Raw genomic sequence first — 22,951 nt, forward strand, 5'->3', positions numbered from 1 at the left:
TGAGAATTGTAATCTTCGGCGTGTGTTGGCATTAAATGACGTACATCCGTTCACTATAGCCTAATTACAAAGCCACAAACTCAGACAAGCGATCATTCAAGAACACGAACGGTGATCCTAATGCACCAGAGGCTCTCATTTTACTAGACTTAACGAAAAGAATTTCGTGTTCCAAATGCAATGGGAGTGACTATTTGGTGAGATTTGAGGTTCTCACGCGGCGAGTATGAAGATGGCTGCCTTAGAGCGGATATCTGTCGGCAGTTTTTGAGTTCCTACGATGGGCTGAACCCCCCCCCCCCCACACACACACACACATAACGGGAATTATCGGCAGTCTCTGATTAGAATACTGAAGAACTCTGTCGTTAGAGCAGAATATCTTGTAGTTTACTCACTATACTTATTGGGTGCGTTTCTTATTTTATTTTAACGCGTCTTTCAGACGACCTCAGTGACCATATGATATCATTAGATTTTCGGGTTTGAAACTTGCCAATGGCAAAAATGTAAGTTTTTATTACATTCATTCAACTTCACGAATTCTTGCTGAGAGAATTATTATTCAAAAAGAAACAGGCAATGGATGGTAGGGCGACCTATTTCAAAATTAAAGTCATTCGCTTGAAATACTGAGCAAATGTGCAGTCACGATAACTGATGAAAATAAATGTTAAACACCTATAATTTATTCTTTCGCATTCTCCTTTTAAATTCATAATCACAAGACGCTGCTGTTAGCGGTTAGATCTCAGACCACGCAAAAATAAAAATTGTCTTCCTAGTTGGTAACCCTGGTTCAGCTAGCCTCAGACCTGTACTGGACTGGTCCAGTTCTAAGGTTAGACTGGACTTTGGCTGGATTAGACTATTTGCTGTTGATAAAATGGAGCGTTCCGACACGGCAGGTCGGATAACCGATGATGGGATAATCGGGACTCTACTGTACAGTTAGATGGCACAGTACGAAGCAGACGTAGCTTGTGCAGAGTTACTATCCTAACATTCGCTTGGAAGGGCCGAGGAAAATACTTGTTGGTTCCCTTGTGATTAGAGCCCCTAATCTCTTAAAACTGTGCATTACAACAAAGTTGCATCTATTCGAATTTATTGCATCGTGCGACGTCGTCCTTATGAAAAATCCACAATTATTTCAGGCGAGTTTAAAAATGTCTGTAACACACTTATTCCCACAGATATGTTCAGAATATCATTATAATTGTCATTCTTTTTTGTTTTAATTTCCTACACAAAGCAGGAGTATATTGGGCTGTCTTGATGCAAAATATCTATTTGCATGCTTGAACTTTCGTATATACATGACGCAGAACAGAACATACATAGAGTTTCTGAAACGAAACACGCAGAAATGTTTGTTGTTAACATAAATCCAAATTTTAATAAAACCGCCCGGAGAAGTTCAAGCAGAAAATGAGGTAGCGTGTTACTGTTTACCTCTAATATTACTTTCTGTAAAAAGTGTAATATCTGTTACAACGTTAGTAAAAGAGATTGTAATTACTCAGAAGCATCCTAATTTATATGACACTCTTGACTCGCAACGGAATGATAAAAGAATTTAACAACTTTGCTTCCATAGTTTGAAATCTTAATATGCTGCAGACTTTTAGCGGCGGCCATTATTTCAATGAAAATGGAAAAATACTGCTCCCAACTTAGTTTACAGTATAATACTGAAGCCAATGAATAAACTATGCATAGTTAGAACCGTGATTTAGCCAACAGACGTTCTTAAATTGAAATAATGTGAAAACTAGCTGAACCACTACAAAGACGCCTTTCCCAAATATTCAAAAATAATTATCAACAAAGGTTATATAGAAGAGTAAGTATGCGACAATCTAAAGAAGTGATGTTCAGATCAGCCTCAAAGGAGCCGCATGAGGATTTTTCCAATGCCTGAAGAATAAAATAGAAAGAACTAGAAGAACATGCTTTAAACAAGTCTCTTTATCAAGGAACGAATCTGCCGCTCATTACACTTTCACTGGTCATACGTGAACAGTAAAAAAGTAAAGTAAAGCTATCCCGCTACGCGCCATGCAGGCGCTCAGGGGGAGATACCTACTATTGCTCCTACTCATTATCAACATCGGCACTAGATGGTGTGAGTGGTCACCGTCACACCCCGGCCGCGCTTTACTCCCAGGGAAAGGACCCCAGGCACCCATTGAACCATTGGACAGAAGGCTGGGTGGGACCCGGAGTCGGGTCTGGACGCACAGGCTACAAGAAAATCCTCTGCCCCTGTCGGGGATCGAACTTCGATCGTCCAGCTCGTAGTCATACGTGAGGAGACCGTCAAAAAATAATTTAGTAACAAACCAAATACGGAATAATATAAACTGTTTGTGTTTATACAGAATGAAATTCACAACGAGTATAAATTGTGGATAAAGCAATAGGTTCGTGCGAAGTAAGACAAATATTTACATTATTATGTTACCCCTTGTCAAATGAAGTGTTACTAGCATCGTAATAACAAAGCAATGGACAATAAAACGGAATAAAACAGGCTTAGTATGAACTAATGACTCTGAGCTATAAATAACAGCGATGAGAGTTGAATCTATTTTAGCATACAAATGTTAAACAACTATTTATGAAAAAAGACTCTACTCCGGAATATAAATTAATAAACCCCGTGAAACCACAACTATGAGTAACTGCTGCAATGTCACGCTATTAACAACTTGCGTCTATATACGTGTCTCGTACGTATATTTCCCACACAGCCTGTTTCCGTATTACCATCCTGTTCTTCTTTGGGCAACATCCGAATGGAGCCTACCGACCTTCGTCGAAACGTATCTAGTTAACGGCTTACCAGACGTTTATGAAACTAAATATTAAGGAGTTTTCGTAGACACGTGCCAATTTTGGTTCAGATCAGATGACAATAACGGGTATTTATTACAAAGAATTACATGTATTTCTGCGACGGAAATGATCCCCCGGCTACCTTGTTTACTATGGTTACTTTGGTTACCTTTCTTACTGCAGTTACCTTGTTTCCATTGTCAAAGTGTAAACATTTGCACTGACCAACGATCTGGGAAAAGAAAGAAGAAAGGAATGAAAGTTGGAACAAAGTATGAAAACAGGAAGAAAATAAAGACGCAAGAAAAACAAAGATAAATGCAGAAAGAACGAAAAATAAGAATAGAGAAAGAACAGATGAATAACTGGATGTGGCACTCCATCAGGAAATACTGTCCATAAACAAAGTTCAGCAGATTCTGCATTTTACGTACAAAAATAAAGACATGTTTAAGAAGAGACATGTAAACTACTGTAAAAAAAGGTCTGCAGACAATTTCGCTAGTTCGAACTGTCGCAAGAGTTTGCTTGCCAGCAAAGATATGTTTGTCCACGACCTAGGGAAGCGATTTTCAATCGATCCACTACCGTACTAGAGGCAAGGAACAATTTTTTGTAACACAGGTCTTACAAACAGAAACAGTTTAGGCCTATCAGAAACCAATATAGCACTCTATTGCATTTATTCTCAAAGACCTAGGATCATTTACACTCAAAGTAGTAACCCTGACTGTGTTTTATTCTTTATACAATTGCAATTTTTCTATGCCAGGACTACTGTTAAGTGCATTACGTTGGGGAAAAATTGGTTTGATAAAGTTTGTCGACGTTAGGTGCATATCGCCATGATGATGGAGGCAACAAGCATCTTTAAAGCTGCGATAAACTTCTACCAGAATGCATCGTGCAACAACCCAGAATATTTCCATCTTCGACATTTTAAACGCATCAGGAAATTTACATTCTGCAGTGACAGTACACGAACCTCTAGTCATTCAACTATGTGGCTTACAGGCTAACAGTGAGGAACCGATTTCCTTAAAGGATACACCTATACAAGTATTAAGTGTATGCAGCCCACTCACAGTGTCTACAGATGAACCCAATTTCTAAATGTCCCCCACAAGCTAACGACCCCACCACAAGCAGACCGTTGTCCTTAACTTGGTGGTCTTTTAACACGCTCCTCCACTTAGCAACCATCCCCAACAACCACTCCTCTCCAAGCGAGGAATAGTTTCCCTTCCATTTGTTGAGGATAAATTCGCAAAGTTCAGCATAACCAATTTAAAAGCGGAAGTCACAAGGGAATCCGCCAAACGACCAATTTCTTTCATTCCGATGTGCTATTATGCAAATTCCACATGTTTCACTCCACAGTTTGACAATGGAATCAGCAAACAAATACTTATATCAATAAATTACTTTAAAACAACCCTAGGTAATGCGAGAATGTTTCGATTCAAAGATACAACGCGCCCACTGAAAAAGTTGAACGCAACTGTCACTTCCCGGCTCCCGGCAGGAACTGCTACGAAAAGAGCATGATGATATTATTGCTCTTATGGAGCAAGAAACTTGAATCGTACGAGGAAAGCGTTACAGTACTTTCGGTGAGTAATGCTGTTCCAGACGGGAACCGGCAAGTAAAGTTGCGTTCAACTTTGTTAGTGAACGCACTGTATAAAACGTTCAGGTATTAATGCGTCACGTTCTCACTGTAATGTAACGTGCACATTTCTAATAGCAGATCGACATTCAAAAAACAAGTCACGAAAATTTAAACATGCGTATTCAAATACACCAGTTTTAATTAAAACTGACATCTGAAAATTAAATGAAACCACACAAGTACGAGTCTTCATTAATGAATTAAAGAAGTGGAAATATTAAAAGCAGAATACACCGATTTCACTTCCTTGGTTTAAAGAGGACAATAATCCTCTACCTGGCTAAATTATTTGAATATCACGACAAATACCTCCAAGATTTAACAGCTCTCCTTCATCTGGTCAAGTAATGTCGTCTTTATGGAAACAAAGGTTCATAAACATCAACAGAATATCCTGCCATAGGTTCCTATCTGGGATGTTACATAATGTGTTAAATTCCAAGGAACTGTGACAGAATCAGAAATAAATATTATTTTACGAAAAATTACTAGCCTCACGCCCAATCCCTAAGCTGGAGGACCACAATATATCGATGGACTGCGTTGGTGATCAGCCATGTGATATGGGATCAATTCAGCAGGAAATTAAATTTGTTATAAATTATTCATTGGGAAATATAACCAGCGATCAGAGTGACCACGCAGTCTTGGACAGCTCAGAAACTAGAATCCCGGGTTCAAACCCCATTCTAAGCATATTTCTGTATTGTATCGTCCTGTACAGGTAGAGGACCTGCGATCCAAAGAATACTAAAAATGTTTCTCAATTTCAGCATTAATCCTGAAATGGAACACGCCAGAGGCCTAAAACGTGACAGCTGATAAACAACTGAAACAATGGCTACTCTATCGTACACGACACTGGCATAATAAACTGCTATACTTGTTTCTAATGTACGGCATGACAGGTTAATTTAACACGGTTGAGAAATGAATAGCCATAATAGAAAAACTTTTACGTTTTCAGAATATTCCATTCCACCAAATAATAAGGGGAAAGAAAGACATGGTTATTACTGCCAATCTGGTTACGTTAAACGCACACGTGGACCTGGTTACAGGAAGACCCTCTAAACACAATGTTTAAATTTTAATTCAGGTAATTTAATCCTGTATGCGCCTTTAACCAATGAACACATTTTCAAAGCAGTTTATAAAAACCAAAGCTCCTAAATTATAAAATGTTATAATATTTTAAAAGAACAAACGCAAAGTTAAAAATAAGTTTTGTGACTGTCAATAATATTCAACTTTTAAAACAGTTCATTTTATGAGAATGGATATGTGAAATAACCCCTCAAAATAGCTTTGTTCTAATAATTACTTTAGCGTGAACTGACATGGTGAAGCGTTATAAACAAGTCTAGAAATTAGCCATTACACATTTGTCTTGGTTTGCTACACTGCAAGCGTTTGAGTTTCAGCTTAAACTTTAAATAGTTCGCAAAAAAAGTTCGAATCCCAATGTTAATTTTAGGAATTAAATTGGAGATAAATTTCAATATTTATAAAACCGAAAAAGGTCCACAAAATTCAATACATTGAATATAAGCTGGCAATTTGTAATACTTGTATGAGCCTTTCTGCGTGGACGTCCACTTTCGTGGCATTTTTACAAGGATGTTGATCAGTAGAAAAATCACATAAGGAACAATTCTTAATAACGATGGAAGGTGGATTCTACGTTTTAAGAGACGCCATTCCTAAAAGACGCGGCACCAGCAACCAGGTAAAATAGCTAGAACCTTCCCTGGCAGCCAGAGAACTCCACCAGAAGTCCAATAATTGCTTCCATTAGACCTTAATTTACTTGCTCGCTTGTATTATCCATCATTGCCACTTCTACTTATAACTAGAGGCCTAAGTGTGCCAACATTTCTCTTCCAGTCATGCAGATTAATGTATTAAGTAAATGAGAAGTGTAGTTAAAAACTTTTTACCCCGTCTTCCAACACCGCGCAAACCAAGCCAACGTACAACAATCAACAGAATGAAGATTCTCTCCCTGTTTCCTCAACACGACGAGAAGAAATGTACAAATACACCGCCAGTTATGAGACTAGTTCAATGGCAAGCGACTGATTCAGTTCAGAATTAAACGTACGAATCCCAGACGAGGACTGACTATCCTCGTATGTTTTTCGTAGTTGACCTCAGTCCAATGAAGCTAAAGCAAGAACAGCCCATCTCACATCCTTCCTGATTCCGCCATTCATATCCTACCACTTCTCATTCGACCTACGCCCTCAATAGTTTACAGTTCTAAAACGTCGAATAACAAGCGATAAATACAAAACAGCTGTTCACCAAGAAATAAATTAAAATTTAAACAACCAATTCTCAGAAAATTTTATATTTTCACGACAGTGACAGTTCAGATTGTGGCTTTCTGGTTTATGACACCGCACGGCAGCTTTAGGTAGATACCACAGTTCCGAGGGGTCCTGCTATTTTCATCTTCAGAACACCCTATTTCGTAGGTATTTCAGGCTTCCGAAGGAACCTACTACCTCAACCTTCAGACATATCTAGATAGAAGGTTCTATCAAAACGTTGGTAAATATCTTAAATCCAGAAGATCACAATCTTAACTGCATAACAAACTTTCAAAGAGTAAGTACACTGGATAGAGCGACTAAACCTTATCTTCTGCTGATGTTCTGTAGCACCGAGTGAAATAAGATGAATTAGAAGAGGCTCAGAAGAACGTTATGGTAAGTATGCTTTCACGTACCCTGTCATTTTACTTAAAGTAGACCTAGTAAGACAAACTGCGAAATCTTGATCAGGTTACCGATAACCTCACATCCTATTTATCTGAAATGCAACATCCCTTAAGTCTCCACGATTTCAGTATAAAACGTTATATACATTCTCCTCCCCCATGCCTGCTGCATGTCTCGAACATCCTAACAACACCCTAATACTATAGGCTATTTGGTGGTGTAAGGTACAAATTATGAAATTCTGCCACTACCTCTCTTACGTACAAATATCCTCTTCAGAACTCTGTTCTTAAAGAACGTAAACATACTTTCTTTCCTGAAAGATAGACGCAAAGTTTCACAACCACGTACAATTTACACGTAAAATTATAAAAATGTGTATTTTAATCTTTAACTTCAGAGCTAGTAAATGTGAAGGTAAGGCTTTCGACCGAATGGCTGACAACAATCAAGAGCCGGATAAATAAATAGCCTGTTGTGACTAGGCTACAGGCTGAACAGGACTTCGACTCCCGGCAAGGGCAAAACAGTTTACACTCACCTCCACCTAGAGCCGATGTCAAGAAAATTAGGAGCTGAACTTCTAAACCCTATACGTCTTCATGGAGTGGTGGTTTGTGAGTACGAGGGACAACTTTACATTCACTTTATGGCAACAAGAATTTACAGAATTTGTTGTCCTACACAAACTTATATTTTCGATTCTTGTGTTCTAAAATGTAAAAACGTGCAGTAACTTTGTATAATTTATAAACACGATGATGACAGAGTACAGCTGAAACATACAGCCTAATGAAACGGGCATTTGACAATAGTAGAAAGTGGCGCATAATTAATCATCCCATTTGAAACAACTGAACAACTGGATTTTTATTTATTTTCTAATTTTTTAATTGTTCAGAAATAATGTAGAGGCTTGGAAAATTATTATGAACCGCTATACAGCCCAGCAGCGTACATCAATTACTGAATTGTAATTTCACAAACAATTGCTCAATTTCATTGCCGCAGAGGGAATTTCGCAGAAATGTTAACACACAAACCGCTGCAACGAATCTTGATACACGACTAACATCTTTTTACGTAAAATATTCATCTGGTGCAAGAACTGCAGTCAAGATATCGTGAAAAGCGCCCAGAGTACCCCCACGTTCTCTTGTGGGTTAATTATGCGCCACTCTGTACAAAACCGTTATGAAAATTACGGTGTGCAAGTTTGACGGCGTTTCAATCACGTAAAATAAAAACTGAAAACACATCACTATGATGTACTACAGAATTATATTTTTGCCCCTGAATATTTCCATAGAATTCGCTCTCTTTCTTTCAACGGAAAACACGAATGCAGGCATAAACACAATAGTAGAAATATCTACATTTGTAGAAGAAGTAATCAGAGCATCAGATAATTTAAACCTGAACAGGAACGGGAATAAGGAGAATACAGCAGCCTAAAAATCATCATCATCATCGCTATCACACCACACTGTTGCGTACTGATGATGTTTACGACACAGCTCTGCCCTCTACTTGCAGAGAATGCTACATGAGGTTTCCAAGCCGCTGATGCGATGCAAACTGAAAGCCAGAGATTCTAGATAACAGGTTAATGAGTACCTACGCCTGATAGCTCGCAATTTACGACCAACGCCAGCCTACACTGCAATTGATACCTATTTTTAACAAAAACCCTCAAAAGTAATTTGTGCTTTCATGGACTGGTTTACATACCATTATTACTGCGGTTAATATGTTTATGCAAATGAATATATTTTCCAAATTTGAAACAATATTTTAAATGCATATATTGAATTCTTATTTCAGAAATATCAACATAATTCCACGTTACATATAACCACCATCAAGCTCGTGCATTATGACCAACGGTTTGCACCGCGCCCTGTCAAAATCTCCTCTGCCAAATCTAACTGCAACTAACTAACTAACTAGATGGCTTACCGAACCCGACAGTTCATCACCGAATTAACCAAAGTCTTCCACAGGACCCTGTCCTGGACCAACAAAATGCAGTCTCCTACTCCTATCTCACATAGATCCCGCCTGACATTATCCTCCCATCTACGTCTAGGTCTCCCCAGCGGTCTTTTCCCCTCAGGCTTCCCAACCAATATCCGGTGCACAGCTCTTGTCCCATCCATGCGCACTACATGCCCCGACCATCTCCTTCTTCTCGACTTAATCACCCTGACAGTACAGATTTTTAAGTTCGTCATTATGCAGTTTTCTCCATGCCCCATCGTCTTCTTTCTTAGGCCCAAACATCCTCCTTAACACCCTGTTCTCAAACACCTGCAATCTGTGTTCCTCCGTCTGAGTAAGAGACCATGTTTCGCACCCATACAAAACAACAGGCAAAATTATTGTTTTGTATACTTTAATTTTCAGGTTAATCTAACTGCAACACCTAATAAAAAACGTTTCAAATAAAATTCGCAGATATGAATGAGATCTATATTCTACACTATGTACAAATGTTTCGGTCGATGAGCTATGTCTGAGAAAATCAATAGTTTATTATGAGATTCACGAACAAATTAGGTTTATATTCAATCGATGCGAAATCAAAATTAAATTCGCTCCTCAACTATTAATACTGCACCCCTCTCCAAGAACTAAATGTTATCGGAATCCGATTAGCCGTTTCGGACACGTAGCATGCACTAATTTAATACAAATAACTAAAAAAAAGGCATTTTGTACAGCGGTTGGAAAAACATGCTTCAGTGAAAGTTAATTTAATGGTGTCAAGACCTTAATCAGGAGCACGTGAATTCCTACCACTGCCTAGAGTTACACGCAGAATCAGAGTCACTAGTCAATTTTAGTCAACGTCAACGACTATATTCCAGAGTTGGCGGAATGTTATTATTAGCCTGATTTATGTAACACACGTCTTTCAAGAAACGTGATGTAGAATGATGGTGAAATCCGTATTTTCACCCAACAAGGGAAGTAGAATAATCTCCGAAGAAGTTGCGACATACACTGAATCTGTTTGTGAAATGCGAGTTTGCGCTTATGCAATTTCATTCCTGGCGCTTTAAACTTTCAAAAGACTAATTTAATCTCTGCGTAGGTACCGGGGTTATTTTTACTACGCTATTTTCTATAGTTCGGCGTCTTACACGAATGCAACTATCGCATAACAGCAGAGATGACTGTACTCATCAATCACATGAAATAATCGCAGTCAATCGCGGGGACCAACGAATTGCCGATTGTAAGTGTATAAAATATATTTTTTAAATTCCCTTTATTTTATTTACGTTATTTCAGAGCTTTAAATATATTATATTAATCGTCAATGTTTGGGTGCTGGGAACGCATGTCATTGACTTCCCATTGATTTACATTATAAAAGAGTTTCAATTTACACCGATTCCGTTTACGCCGGTTCGTCCAGGAACGCATCCCCGGCGTAAATCGAGGGCTACCTGTATTTTATCCACGACCCAATACAAACAGTACAACGGACGGACGGACAAAACTCAAAAAGGAACTGAATACAAAGCGTTTTATTGCACTCATTTTCTGTCAATACACATTGCAAAAACGGATTTAAATTCTGGAGCGGAGCGTTCATGTCAACCGTGTCACCCCGGCTAACACTAAAAATCGTATAATAAAATGTCTTCCGTCTAACTTGAGTGCTTCAGTGGTATTCCATACATTGGTGCACAGTAGAACCAATCAAATAAAATGCATCGTTGGCCAGAGAAAGACAGACAGGAGCTCGCCGCAAGCATAAGCCTCAACTATAATAGCTGGCTGACTGAAGCTGACTAACGTTTCATTTTATCTGGTCGGTTCTGCTACGGTTTTTACCCGACAATTCAAGACCACGAACACAATTAACTCGACCTTGAGTCAGTTCAATGTTTGTCCTTTGCCGAAACCCACTTCTTTAAGATCTGACTTAAATACCATCCTTATTTCTATCTCGATCTCCCAAACACCGCCTTTAAAGAGACTTTAAAACAAAACTTCTACACCGGCTTTGTTGTTTCTCCAATGCGAGTTACATTTCAGGTTCATCGGAACTTCGGTGCTGTTAGTACATGTGAAAATTTCGCGGTTATGCGTGCTGGATTAATTTTCACACAACAAATTAGGCAAGCGTGTGAAATAAAATATTTAAAAGGCTAAAACCGCAAAATGCAAACGAACAAGGATGCGGCCCCCTGTTCCGAAGCAATATATGGAACAGAAAGCAAGGGACCTGATTCACTCTCTGAGCGAAAGCAAAGCTTTTCACTTTAACCACATCATAAGCTACATGCCTACATCAACGAGGTTCTGACACAAGAGTTCTTGGAGAAAAAGTGTTGAAAAATTCACTCCCTTCAGGAGCGTAATTCCCACCACAAGAGGTTTACGGAATTATTTACGTACATAACACAAAACTTTTCTTCGGTTTCCCTACAAATAAATTAACATATTCTATCTCGATCGCTCACTGGACTTGTATGTAGTCACAAGTTAGTATCATAAGAATTTTGAAGGAGAATACAATTAGCTCATTTCTTCAAAGGTGTAATGTAACCTCTAATGTTAACTACTGGTTTTAATGACATAAAAATTGTTATTTGTATAATATTCTAAGTTTCTATGTAACACCATTCAGTTCTTCATAATACTACTTCCTAGCCCCTAGTTATCCACATCCATACCATATTATAATTAAAATGTTACCTCTATGATTCATTTATAACCTATTCAAAACACTGCATTTATTACTGAAGTATACAGTACTGATTAACAATGACCACCACCTATATTCCCATTACCACGAAAACTATAAATCCTACATGACCGATATTATTTGTGTATTTCAAAGGAATCTCAGAAACCAGTTCTAACAATTGGGTTGTGAGACCATATAGAATCATATGTATATACCAATGTTCAAGGCTGGAGTAGTGGTTTTCAGGCTTTAAGATGCAGATAGCATGTTTTGGTCTCTATCTATGAGTCTACACAGCATCATAACCAAGAATAATGCCATCCTCACTACCATGAGAATCTAAAACCTTACAAAAAAGTACTTATCAGACACAGATTTAAAACTGTACATATCTCACACAGGGAATTTATTTCTTAGAATAATAAAAAGCCCTGCCTCCATAGGCCATTGCTGGATAAAAAAAAATGGAAAATTTAAATGAGTGATTTTTCAAGGTATGTCTGAGAATGAATTTTTTATACTACTACTCTCAGACAACGGTGACCAATATTTTTGTTTTAGAATTATATTAAGTGAACACATGAAAAGCATTCCAAGTACCAGAGATTGAAATATAATTTTAGTCACAGACAATATGTATGCATGAAATTAAACCTCTGGGTTCCATAAAAGTCAGGGAATTTCTTGACCAGATGAGTGACTAGTAGCTTCTCAAGAATGGCCCTGCTCCAATGAGTTAATTATAAAATTAAGATATAAGTAACAATTTTGTACTCAGGTTTCAAGTCACATGGCAAGATACAGGCACAATGACCGAGGTTAAAAATGCACCTTAGATAGCATTATTCATCTGACAGCCACTTACCTTGATACTCAGTCCGTCATTGAATGGCATAGTGCAGTGGTTACAACTTCTGCTTCGTATTCAGGTCCCTGGTTCAATTTTGCCAAAACACCAAATATCCTAGGATGTTTTGTGGTTTTCCTCATAAACGCTGGGATTGTGCCTCAATCCATTGCTCGTTCCAGAAAGTGTTACGAACCCAATTCTTTTTTACATATTTTCATTTTAAATAAGATATGTTTTTTCTGGTTTTTCATGTCAGTAGAGGGAGTGCCATTATAATTTTACTATGTTCTGCTACATAGGGACAGAACAAGCAACAATCATTTCCTTCCACAAATTTTACAAAATTACCATCCATTCTTCATTTTCCATCTGATGTTAAATAATTTACACAGGGAGGATGAGGAAAAGGTCAAACTGAAAATACAGTTCTTGAAGAAAATCATTCTCAGTTTCTGTTATAAAGTTCATTTTAATATGAACAGCAATAAGTGACCTACTGCATGGAGCAGAGTCCACATACACTGGCATAAAAAATGATAACAAACAAAATAAAGAAGGCATACATAAAACCATCCCAGTGCCCAAGCACTATACCATGAAGACATGTGAGGGAACAAAGGTAAATCTCCACATATTTTTAACCTAAACACAGGTTGCTAAAGGATCAGTTTTATTCTCCAGCAGCTTTTACATCCAAAAAAGGAGCTTTGGTATGCCAGGATAGGAATTTGGGTAGGCCCCAAAACAGGAAGGATACACAGCACTGCAAGGAATAAAACCTTGACTGTCCAATCCACAGACAGTCACTTTGAAGACTGAGATATCCCGATTAATTGTGTGTGTGTGTGTTGGGGGGGGGGGGGGGGGGGTAAAAAGATAAATAGAAAGGTTAAAAAAACCGATTGGCCAGGAAATGGACCAACATACTCCTAAAATCAGGGCTGATTCTAACCTTAAAAACAAAGAGACAGCAATTTCCATAAAATATTATCAGATTCGCAGTACTTTTAACTGATGGGATTTTTAAAAGATCTAGGCAAGACTATTTCCACAAATTTTTCTGGACATAAATAACAAATACAATTGGAACAATAATCAAAAGTACCCATATCTTAAAAATCAGTCAATTATGTGAATCTAGCAGTTAAGATTCATAAAATGAATTTTGGTCCTTACAACTGTATGTAATAAGTTCATTGATTTGACTCTTGGGTTAGGTAGGCTACATGCAAATAATAGCACTGTGATGATTCTTAATGTTACACAGCGCCAAGTAAGCTGCAAAAATGACTGAATGATGAGTAGGCAAGGATTTGGAAAGACATGGTTGTGGCCTCTTTCAAGGCCTATAGACAGACTTAAATAACCCACAAAAAAGTCACTCAGGATAGTACATTCAATATTTGAACCAGTTACCTTCAAATACCACAGTGTTACCACCATAAAAATGAACTTGGTTACAACAATTTACAGATTTAAACATACTGGCATAAGACAATGAACTTAATATTAAAACCACCTCTGACAAATATAAATTATAAGTACTGCTTTATATTTGAAATATAAGTCATATTAGGCTATGGTATAAGCATTACGAACGCTATGTAGCAGACGGAAAAAGTTCTGATTTTCTAAAGTGGTTCTCAATCACATGATCAAAAATGTTTCTTCTGATACTGTATTCATTCTAAATATAAAGACAATTTTTTTTCCACAGTCTTGTGTTTGTTTCTAGATTTCTGTAACAACATTTATCAGTTGCATAGGTTATATAATGTTAAATCGCAAGACAGATGTGAATACCAGATTGTGAAGGATGTGGAAGGAGCAGTTGTGGCCTGTGTAACAATACTAATCAGTATGAGCCTGGAATGACAACTCTGGAAAACCACAAGACTCCTGTCAGGATACCTGGTGTGATGCCTGAGATACAAAAGTGAGACCTCTCAAAATACAGAGCAAGAATGCAAACCATCAACAATACAAAATTCAGTGAAATCATTGGTTTCAAATCCAAAATTTCAGACTCAGGTTTTGTGTGTGTGTATGCATGCCACCATTAAATAAAAACGTGTATAATTCATAGAAATCAAGTCAGTACATGATGCATGGAATTATTTTAAAATTATATTATAATTCAAAAGTTTTCCACTATCTACCATATTACCCTCAACCTTATAAATATAAATGACAACACATAATTACTTCTGATAGGTAGAATCCTAAGCAGATAATTTAAATTTCCACTGTTTAGCTGTAACATATTTAACTAGAAGGAAATTAAATTTAGTTAAATGTCACTCCTGTCTGATAAATCATCATTCTGAGCAAGGAGTGCAAATAAAAACAAACTGATTTCTCATTAATGTGATTTAAATATGTATCATTAATTTTAAGAATTCAGACTACCTATAGATGTTAATTTTTTATTTTATAAACGGTTTCTTTAATTATGCTATCAGTAGTTCCATCTACACACTATTGAATTATGTTATTATTTATAAAAAAATAATTGGAAAGGATACAGAAGGAAGTCGTTGCGGCCTAATTTTAAGTTACTATCACTGCACCTGCCTCGATGGACTGAGAAAAATCATGACAGATCTCAATCACTGTAGCCAACCACCATGCCAAGATTCAAACCCGAGGCCTCTTCAATACAAAACAAGAGCACTAACTACTCATCCAAGACATTTAGTCACCTATACTTGTCCCCAGGACAAACACAGTTCCACATGTTGATTTATAAAGCACAAAGTACCGTAAGGTAAATGCCTACACAACCAGCATCAGTTTAGTTAGGTCTTTGGATTCATAGTAGTATTAATTTACAGCAACATTTTAACATAAATAAACAAGTAAATCTGTAATCTACATATTTCTGACCGTAAATAGGCCTAATCTCCCCCCAAAAATATCTAACGTTAATTTTCATTTTGCAGGGTACCTGTACACATAATCCATTTTAAACCAACTAAAGTAGCAAACATGATGCACGGTTAAATCCCATAGCACTTTTCTACTTCTCTCTAATTAGTCCACAGAGTGAGTTCCAGAGACTGATTTTGTATGTTATACATCAAATTAACCGATTGATTAATAAAAAAACATGCAAGAAAATGTCATTTCCCTTCTGGTTTGTTTTAATATGTAATTTTGTGGTTGTTACCATTGCTTCAGGAGAATGTATACCTCCATCTTCAGGGTTGAAGGTAGTTCAAACTTGAAGATGTAGGTGATATGAAATGCTGGTAATCACCTACAAAACTACATACTGTTACAACTCAAAAGACCATTCACCATCAAATCTCAGATATGAAAGTGGATGATAACACTTTTCAGAGTTAAGTGTATTATTCTTGGTGGGGTCTGGTCTGCTTCCATATTTGTACCACTAATCACATTTTGACTATTTCCAATGCATATGCAACTCTCAAGATCATTGTTGACATTCACACATGGATTTAGTCTGTCTACTTTTAAGAAGATCAAAATAATTTTATATTTAAATGGAATAAACAGTGCATATCCATTTTCATTGTTAATAAACAACAAACACATGGCAAAAATTATGTGGGAAAAGTGAATATTTGTTGACAACTGGACATACTGGATAATGATGCAATAAAAATAACTTTTTCAAGAGTTTTTAGTAAAGGCTACCATACACAATGTTTTGCATGCAAAAAATCTTTGAAAATAGACCAGGTATTTACGGCAAACCATTCACCCTACTACGTATCAAGCTGAATACACACTATATGTCAAGTACCTACAGCATACTTCAAAGGCTTTATCTCACCATGTAAGCAACATTTCTGCATTCATCATTCAGCACATATGGGTCTCTGTTAATGTCACATACACAAATGAATTCAACACCCACACTGACTAACACATTTCAGTTTGCCATTTATACTAACTTAAATTCATATACAGCATACAAAAAATACTCTATATTAATATTACCTACATAAAATATGTGTATCTACTACATCCATTCTACAGCTACATACTTAACACTTGACAGCTTGTTTTTTTCTGTATATTAACAGGCTAGTTGTTTTTGTTTTATTGAAAATATTGGGTAACTTGAAACCAAAGAAACTTTCTACTGAATTTTTTTTTGTCACATCCTAACAGACTTATACTTCACATAATAATCCATATGATAACACTCAATGACCCCTGGTGTAAACTCATCCATGCCCAACATAAACGAATGTTGGACGATACTAAGTTATATACAAATATCATAAGGAAGTACAATATAACTTCCTCATCACCACTGGTGATCTGCAGTGATGCACAACTATCAATGCAGTTTCACACATAGCTAAAAGGTCATGCCACAATTCAGCTTCCAAATATCCTTCCTGTACCTGAAACTAGCACTAAATTTGAGATTTCAACAACAGCATGACATACTTATTAGGCCATACTAATGTGAAACAGAAATATTTACAATAATTAAAGAGTGCTTAATGCTTCTAGATTAAAAACTGAATGTCTAAAGATGGAAACTGAAATTTAAATTACAACACTGTAAATCTACTTCCAATCTGCAAAGTGCTACATCCAAGAAATCCAAACAACATACAGTTATCAACCATCTATTATTTTCAACTGCAAGTTCTATTTTTCACGCTTTCAATACAAAATTCTCACTTTATTAAAGGTTGTTTTTTGATTATATAATAGAAAAGTCACTGGTAGCTTCAGCACAGAAACTCTGCAAAGCCATTTAAAGTACCAAACACACAATCTCACAACATAATTCAAGTACAGATTAAAGAAAGAGGATTTTATTATAAATTTCAACAGCATTCAAAAACTGAAACATTACACACAAGAAAATACTACAACTTTTCTAACATTCATGCATCAGGAACGTCTACAACAAAATGTTACTACTAGGCTGGAATAAAAATTATGAAACAAGCACAACATTCAGAATCCAATATAAATTCTGAATTAAGCATATACATATTTCTAACAATTTCACAAGTTCAGAAAACACAGTAAAAACTGAACAAAATTACATATTTAGAACGTAATATAAACTCTAACACTGGGGGCGGAGTACCAAGAAAAATAATATTTGAATTATATAACTATCTATGCATCTCCACAAATTTTGGAATGACTCCAAGGAAGATTATGATGAGGAAGCCATGAAGAAGACTGAGGAAGCTTCACAAACCAAAACTTCTGGAAGAGATACCAAGCAGGATCTTTGCAGAATGGAGAAGATTTGATGAAGCTTCAAAGAACAGAACCTCAGACAGTGACGTCTAGACATCTGGCAGGATCTTCATGGGCTGATATGTTGGCTGAATAGTGGTACAGATAGAACTGTTAAAGGTGAGAACCTCATAGTATATATAGTTGAGACACTTTCTGGTTATTGTCTTGAAATGGGGTAATTAAGTTGCCTACTAGTAGATTATTAATATTATATATGCCGGCCATTAATACTGAAGCTTACAAAATAAAACTCTAAAGTCTTCTAGAATTGTAAACATTCATGTTATGTAAGCAATGCACTTCTAACCTAGAAATTAATGTGTGATTATTAAGAACACTGAAGATATCGTCTAGCATGTCATGAAACAGAAATAGAACAGCAAAGCGGGAACAATTCACTATTATAACCCATCAAGAAACGTCCGTGACAGTTCAAACCAAATGACACAAACGAGCTGAGCCACTCCCAAACCTTGCAAAAGAAACCATGAAACACTATTAAAACAACAATCAACCAACATCTAGCTCTAGGTAATTTGATCTTACCACCTTGTTTACGAACAGGCATTCTTGATCACTTCCGAAAACCGTCTTCTTCTAGTAAAGATTCCTGTCTGGGGTCGTCTCTCTACTCCTATCAGAACAAACTTGGAAAATTAACTGACACAACACTTCCAAAACTTCACGCTGTACTATGACGAAGAGTTTTGGTGACACGCCCCTTACAATCAATTTACCAATTTTATACGTAAGGTAAAAGGGGATATAACAACATTTAAACCGCAGCACTGCTCAACATAAACATGTAAACCCACACAATATGGCGCCCACAACTCTCGCAGTCGGGATTCCGACTGACGACTGATGTGATTGGTCAATGGCATTTAGCGCCGTCACAAGATGTCTAGTACGCCATGGAGGATGTAATTTTGGATTACAATGTTTGTAAGTTATGTGCCTGTCGCCATATTATACTCGGTAAGTAAACCTAGTTCAAAGTTATGTTAGTAAATTGACGTGTGGTAGGTGTACTTGTGTTGTTTTAATAAAATGAATAATATAAATGCTTGTGTGTAATGGCTATTATTAATGCTAAATTACTAATTGTGGTTTTGTTGTGTAAATATATCAGATAAAGAAATAATGTTTTATGTAAGGTTATGTTGAATTACTTTCAATTTAAACAGATACTTTGGTTTTAATTAAACAATTTATTTCAGAAACTGCATCGTTCCACTTTTGAAATCAGTATGGCATTGCAAAAAGGAGTATATAGTGATATGCCACAAGGGGCAATACACTTAAGTGAAAAAGAGGCAAGAGAGTACCAGTTTAGAGTCATATATGGATGGAAACCAGAAAGAGATGTGTAAGCACTTTCAGAAGTTTGAATTTTGTAATGTGATTACACATACATAATCATTACATATGTCACAGTGAAAGTAATTCAGAACTTGGCAGGATACACATACAGAACATGCTTCTCTTTATATTGATATGTCTGGTATTTCATACTTTTAGTTTATATCTGTAAATTATTAAGTGTTTAGAAAAAATAATTAAAATAATTTTTGAATTGTGTTTTTAATCTTTTCCTATCCATTTTAATTTTGTTAATATAAGTAATTTTCGTGTTTGTATGAAATTGTAAAGTGTTTTCTTCTTTCAAGAGAAATTAATAGAGAGGAGTCTCCAAGGTCATACTGTGCTCAGTTCCCACCACTGCAATAAAGCAGCCCTGTTTATAAAGCATAAAATGTGTTGTTGGTGAAATGGAAATTTCATTATTGAATTTTTATGCTTGAAATTAGTGTAACCATCTCATGAAATGTTTTCTTGCTGATCTTGATCTTTTGACATCAGTTTTCCTTATGGTCCATTTTGTTGCATCCAACAAGAACCTCTGAATTCAAATTCTCATATGCCTTCAGACTAATGACAGTTCACAAATCTGGTTTAAGACCTGGAGTGCCCAGGATTTTCATAAAAATAACACATCAAATAATTATGTGGAACAGACTGCTATAACTGATAAAATGAACCCAAAATAATGTGTGTATTTACATTAGAAAGATTTAGTTTCTTCCTGTGTAATGTGTGTATGCATGTTTAAAATGTGTTACTTGTATACTGAGAAAAAAAATTTTTTCCTGTAGGTGGCCATTTCACTATGGTTATGCAATTCTAGGTTCTTGCAGTGCATTGTCAGGCGTGTACATCAATGGCCATTTCAGAAATAGATTGAGACTTCACTCTTATGGCAGGCTGTCCAGTTATCTTCCTATTGTAGTACTTCCTACAATTATGACAGCATTATTTCATCAAGAGGTACAGTATAATTTGTTGTAAAACTGTTCATTATTATATACCATGCTTATAAAATTCAATATAATTTTTTTATCTGATGAACTTCATGATATGTTCTGTACTTGCTAGTATACCCATCTATTCTCTGGTGTACCAGTCAAATTACATCACACTCGTGCAGCACAAATGGATTTCAGGCGAACCACACTCATAGCATGTCACTGTCTGACCTTGAGCTCCTGTGTAACCATGCCTTATCAGTGTTTGCTATCATAGAACAAAAATGTTCCACTTCTGTTCATTTTTAATTAGCCTCATTGTTTGTTCATAGTTAATAATTCTGCCCTTTTGTCCTTACATGTAAGTAATTTTGAAGATTCTCAGTGTGCCAGTAAGTGGTAATTCAGTGATATACTATGAGTTATTGTCACATTTAATCAATTTCTACCTTAGCCTTTATAAAGGCATATTTTACAACCACATTAAGGTAATATTCAGATGTTTGTGGTTTTAATTTTTCATTAGTCTGTTCACTAGGACAATTGTCCAGTACAGTCACTTTCTTTCCTTGTATTTCATTATATGTAAGTATGATGGATGTTACTATTTTTGCAGGCAGTGTCTTCTGATATTATACTACAGAAGACAGTCTGTCCATTGTGCATTGAGTTACGTGCTACAGCCCTCCAAGTTGGCTTTTCTGTAATATATCCATCGTTGTTAAGTCCACTGGCAGGTTTTGCTGTGAGTATTTTTGTACCTGATAGAGGAATTTGTATTATTATGTTCATTCATCCTACGTTCTTCTTTGATAGACCATTGTCTTCGCACTGCCATCCTTCTTGTCTTTACCAATCCATACACACATACACATCTAACTTATATTTGGGAGATATATGGTTTGATTATCTGAGTAGGAGCTATACCTCCACTCCCCCCAAGCACCTACATGGCATATAGTGGGACAGCTTTATGGTTTGATTATCAGCCAGGGCATAGTTCTTCCCAGTGAGGTTGTTTTTGAATTTCCACAGTCTGGTAGATAGTACTGAAGTAGGCTACATTCTCTTCATTTTCTATTCATACAGAATTGCTAAATAACTTCAAAATATAAACAATAATAATACAAAAGAATTTGTTTCATGTATGATACAGCTAACCGACGATCTTAAACAAGGAAAGAAGATGAAGTTTCAGGAGTTAAAACGAGAAGCTGAGAATAGGGAAAACTGGCGAGCTCTTTTTGGGCAGAACAATGGACCTGTCGTCAAACAGAACACTCAATAATAATAATAATAATAATAACCATTTGTGTCCCCGGTAATGGCATATGCATATTTCATGACATATCTTAGGCAAGTACCATACTGTTTAACCGCCTTACCTGTAGAAGTTGTTATTTCTGCTACTGGATTGCATTTCGTGAGTTTTAAAGTTCATTATCATCCATGATTTTCTCTTTTTGGACTTGTAGCTGAACTTGTTAGGTTATAATCCAAATACACTTTGGATTAAAAGTCTAACTAGTTCAATGTATGATGTAACCAAGATAGGTAACTTCCAGACCCAACAATTAATATTATTCATTAAATTTCTCACATTACACTTGAATGCAGTCTTTGCCTCCTGCAATTTTGGATCTTAAGTTTGCCTTCTTTTGACCATGAATGTTGGTGCATATATTTCTTTGTTGGCCTGTTAAGGGAGGTCTTAGGATGGAATAATCTGTGTTTGACAGTCCTATCTCCTGTCTTAAGTAAGATGTGTAATACCCTTCAACTGGAAGAGGCCAAAGAATAAATGAGATTTTATGATACCTTAAAAAATATAATGCTGTTAGAACTATTAATATTTTCTTTCTTTCTTTCAGCTAGCATCATATTACAACTCATACAAATTGCCACTGTTTTCGGAAGATCCCAAAGGAGTGTTTGCTGTATGGAGAAAATTAATTAAACCTATTGGTAGTACTCTGTTTTCAATTGCTGTTGCTCAAAGTTTAATAGCAGTGTGGATTACTTACTGTGAAGCCAAGTCCTACTATAAGGTACAGGCAAAATTGAACATGGAAAAAGATGAGCTGCACAATACATTGTGAAACAATGTAATTTAAATGGACTATAGAATTAGAATATTATTTTATAAAGTGAAAATACAGTACAGTATCCTGCATACATGAGAAGTATTAAATATGAGAAACTATATGTATTGCATTATACTGAAATAAGATATATTCATAACCTATTTGAGACAAATATTTGAAGTGTGTGCTTATGATGGGAATGATGTTTGTATAATGTGATGCGACATACTTCATTTACAATTTGAGACGGTAATCCATTTGTTTCCTATTCCTTAAATCCTGCTGTTCCTTCTATCATTCAGTATTCCATAATTTTCGTATTTTGGTGCAACACACTGGTAAAAATGACAGATGTACATAAAGAGGACCTGGTAAATAGGTTAAGTTGATAGTCATTTACAAATTATATGAAAAAATATTTTGGCATATGAGATTTCAAAGTATGCAAAGTATTAGAAGGAACAAGACAGTGTAAGCTGTTAATCCACATACTTCCTTCTATGCTTTCTACATTTCTAGA

General features: G+C 36.2%; 2 protein-coding genes across 9 annotated transcripts in view; one reads left to right on the forward strand and one right to left on the reverse strand.

The window, feature by feature from the left end:
* The window catches only part of LOC147872132 (uncharacterized), a 331,170-nt gene extending 312,440 nt beyond the window's left edge, over positions 1 to 18,730 (reverse strand). Inside the window, exons 1-2 of one of the 5 annotated variants that reach the window (XR_015537931.1) lie at positions 18,588 to 18,730; positions 3,029 to 3,073 (exon numbers count right to left, since the gene is read on the reverse strand). The gene's annotated coding sequence lies outside the window, so the exon portion shown is untranslated. Of the gene's footprint in view, positions 1 to 3,028; positions 3,074 to 13,243; positions 18,150 to 18,587 lie in introns of those variants that run through there. The other 4 variants (XR_015537939.1, XR_015537930.1, XR_015537934.1 and 1 more) reach the window with 4 other exon arrangements.
* LOC110831410 (transmembrane protein 126) lies at positions 18,057 to 22,592 on the forward strand. Of its 4 annotated transcripts, none has more exons than XM_022067377.2 (5): positions 18,057 to 18,158; positions 19,262 to 19,410; positions 20,198 to 20,369; positions 20,964 to 21,092; positions 22,219 to 22,592. In XM_022067377.2, the coding sequence occupies exons 2-5, from the start codon at positions 19,292 to 19,294 to the stop codon at positions 22,444 to 22,446; spliced, it is 648 nt and encodes a 215-aa protein (XP_021923069.1). In that variant the 5' UTR covers positions 18,057 to 18,158; positions 19,262 to 19,291; the 3' UTR covers positions 22,447 to 22,592. The 4 variants fall into 4 exon arrangements, with proteins under 4 accessions (XP_021923069.1, XP_087215102.1, XP_021923067.1 ...); XM_022067375.2 differs by lacking the exon at positions 18,057 to 18,158 and adding an exon at positions 18,638 to 19,019; XM_022067376.2 differs by lacking the exon at positions 18,057 to 18,158 and adding an exon at positions 19,019 to 19,063.
* The last annotated feature ends 359 nt before the right edge of the window (positions 22,593 to 22,951 follow it).

The sequence above is a fragment of the Zootermopsis nevadensis genome, unplaced genomic scaffold (genome assembly GCF_977971745.1).
Source record: "Zootermopsis nevadensis isolate Lab colony 2312 unplaced genomic scaffold, Znev_1.0 Znev_ptg000030l, whole genome shotgun sequence".
Lineage (NCBI taxonomy): Eukaryota > Metazoa > Arthropoda > Insecta > Blattodea > Termopsidae > Zootermopsis > Zootermopsis nevadensis.

What these genes read in the sequence shown, in the direction of transcription:
- LOC110831410 (XM_022067375.2), top strand. Translation starts at nt 18,981, where the DNA reads ATGTTTGTAAGTTATGTGCCTGTCGCCATATTATACTCG. An exon ending in CTGTCGCCATATTATACTCG is followed by an intron (nt 19,020 to 19,261) that starts GTAAGTAAACCT and finishes AATTTATTTCAG; the next exon opens with AAACTGCATCGTTCCACTTT. An exon ending in TGGAAACCAGAAAGAGATGT is followed by an intron (nt 19,411 to 20,197) that starts GTAAGCACTTTC and finishes TTTTTCCTGTAG; the next exon opens with GTGGCCATTTCACTATGGTT.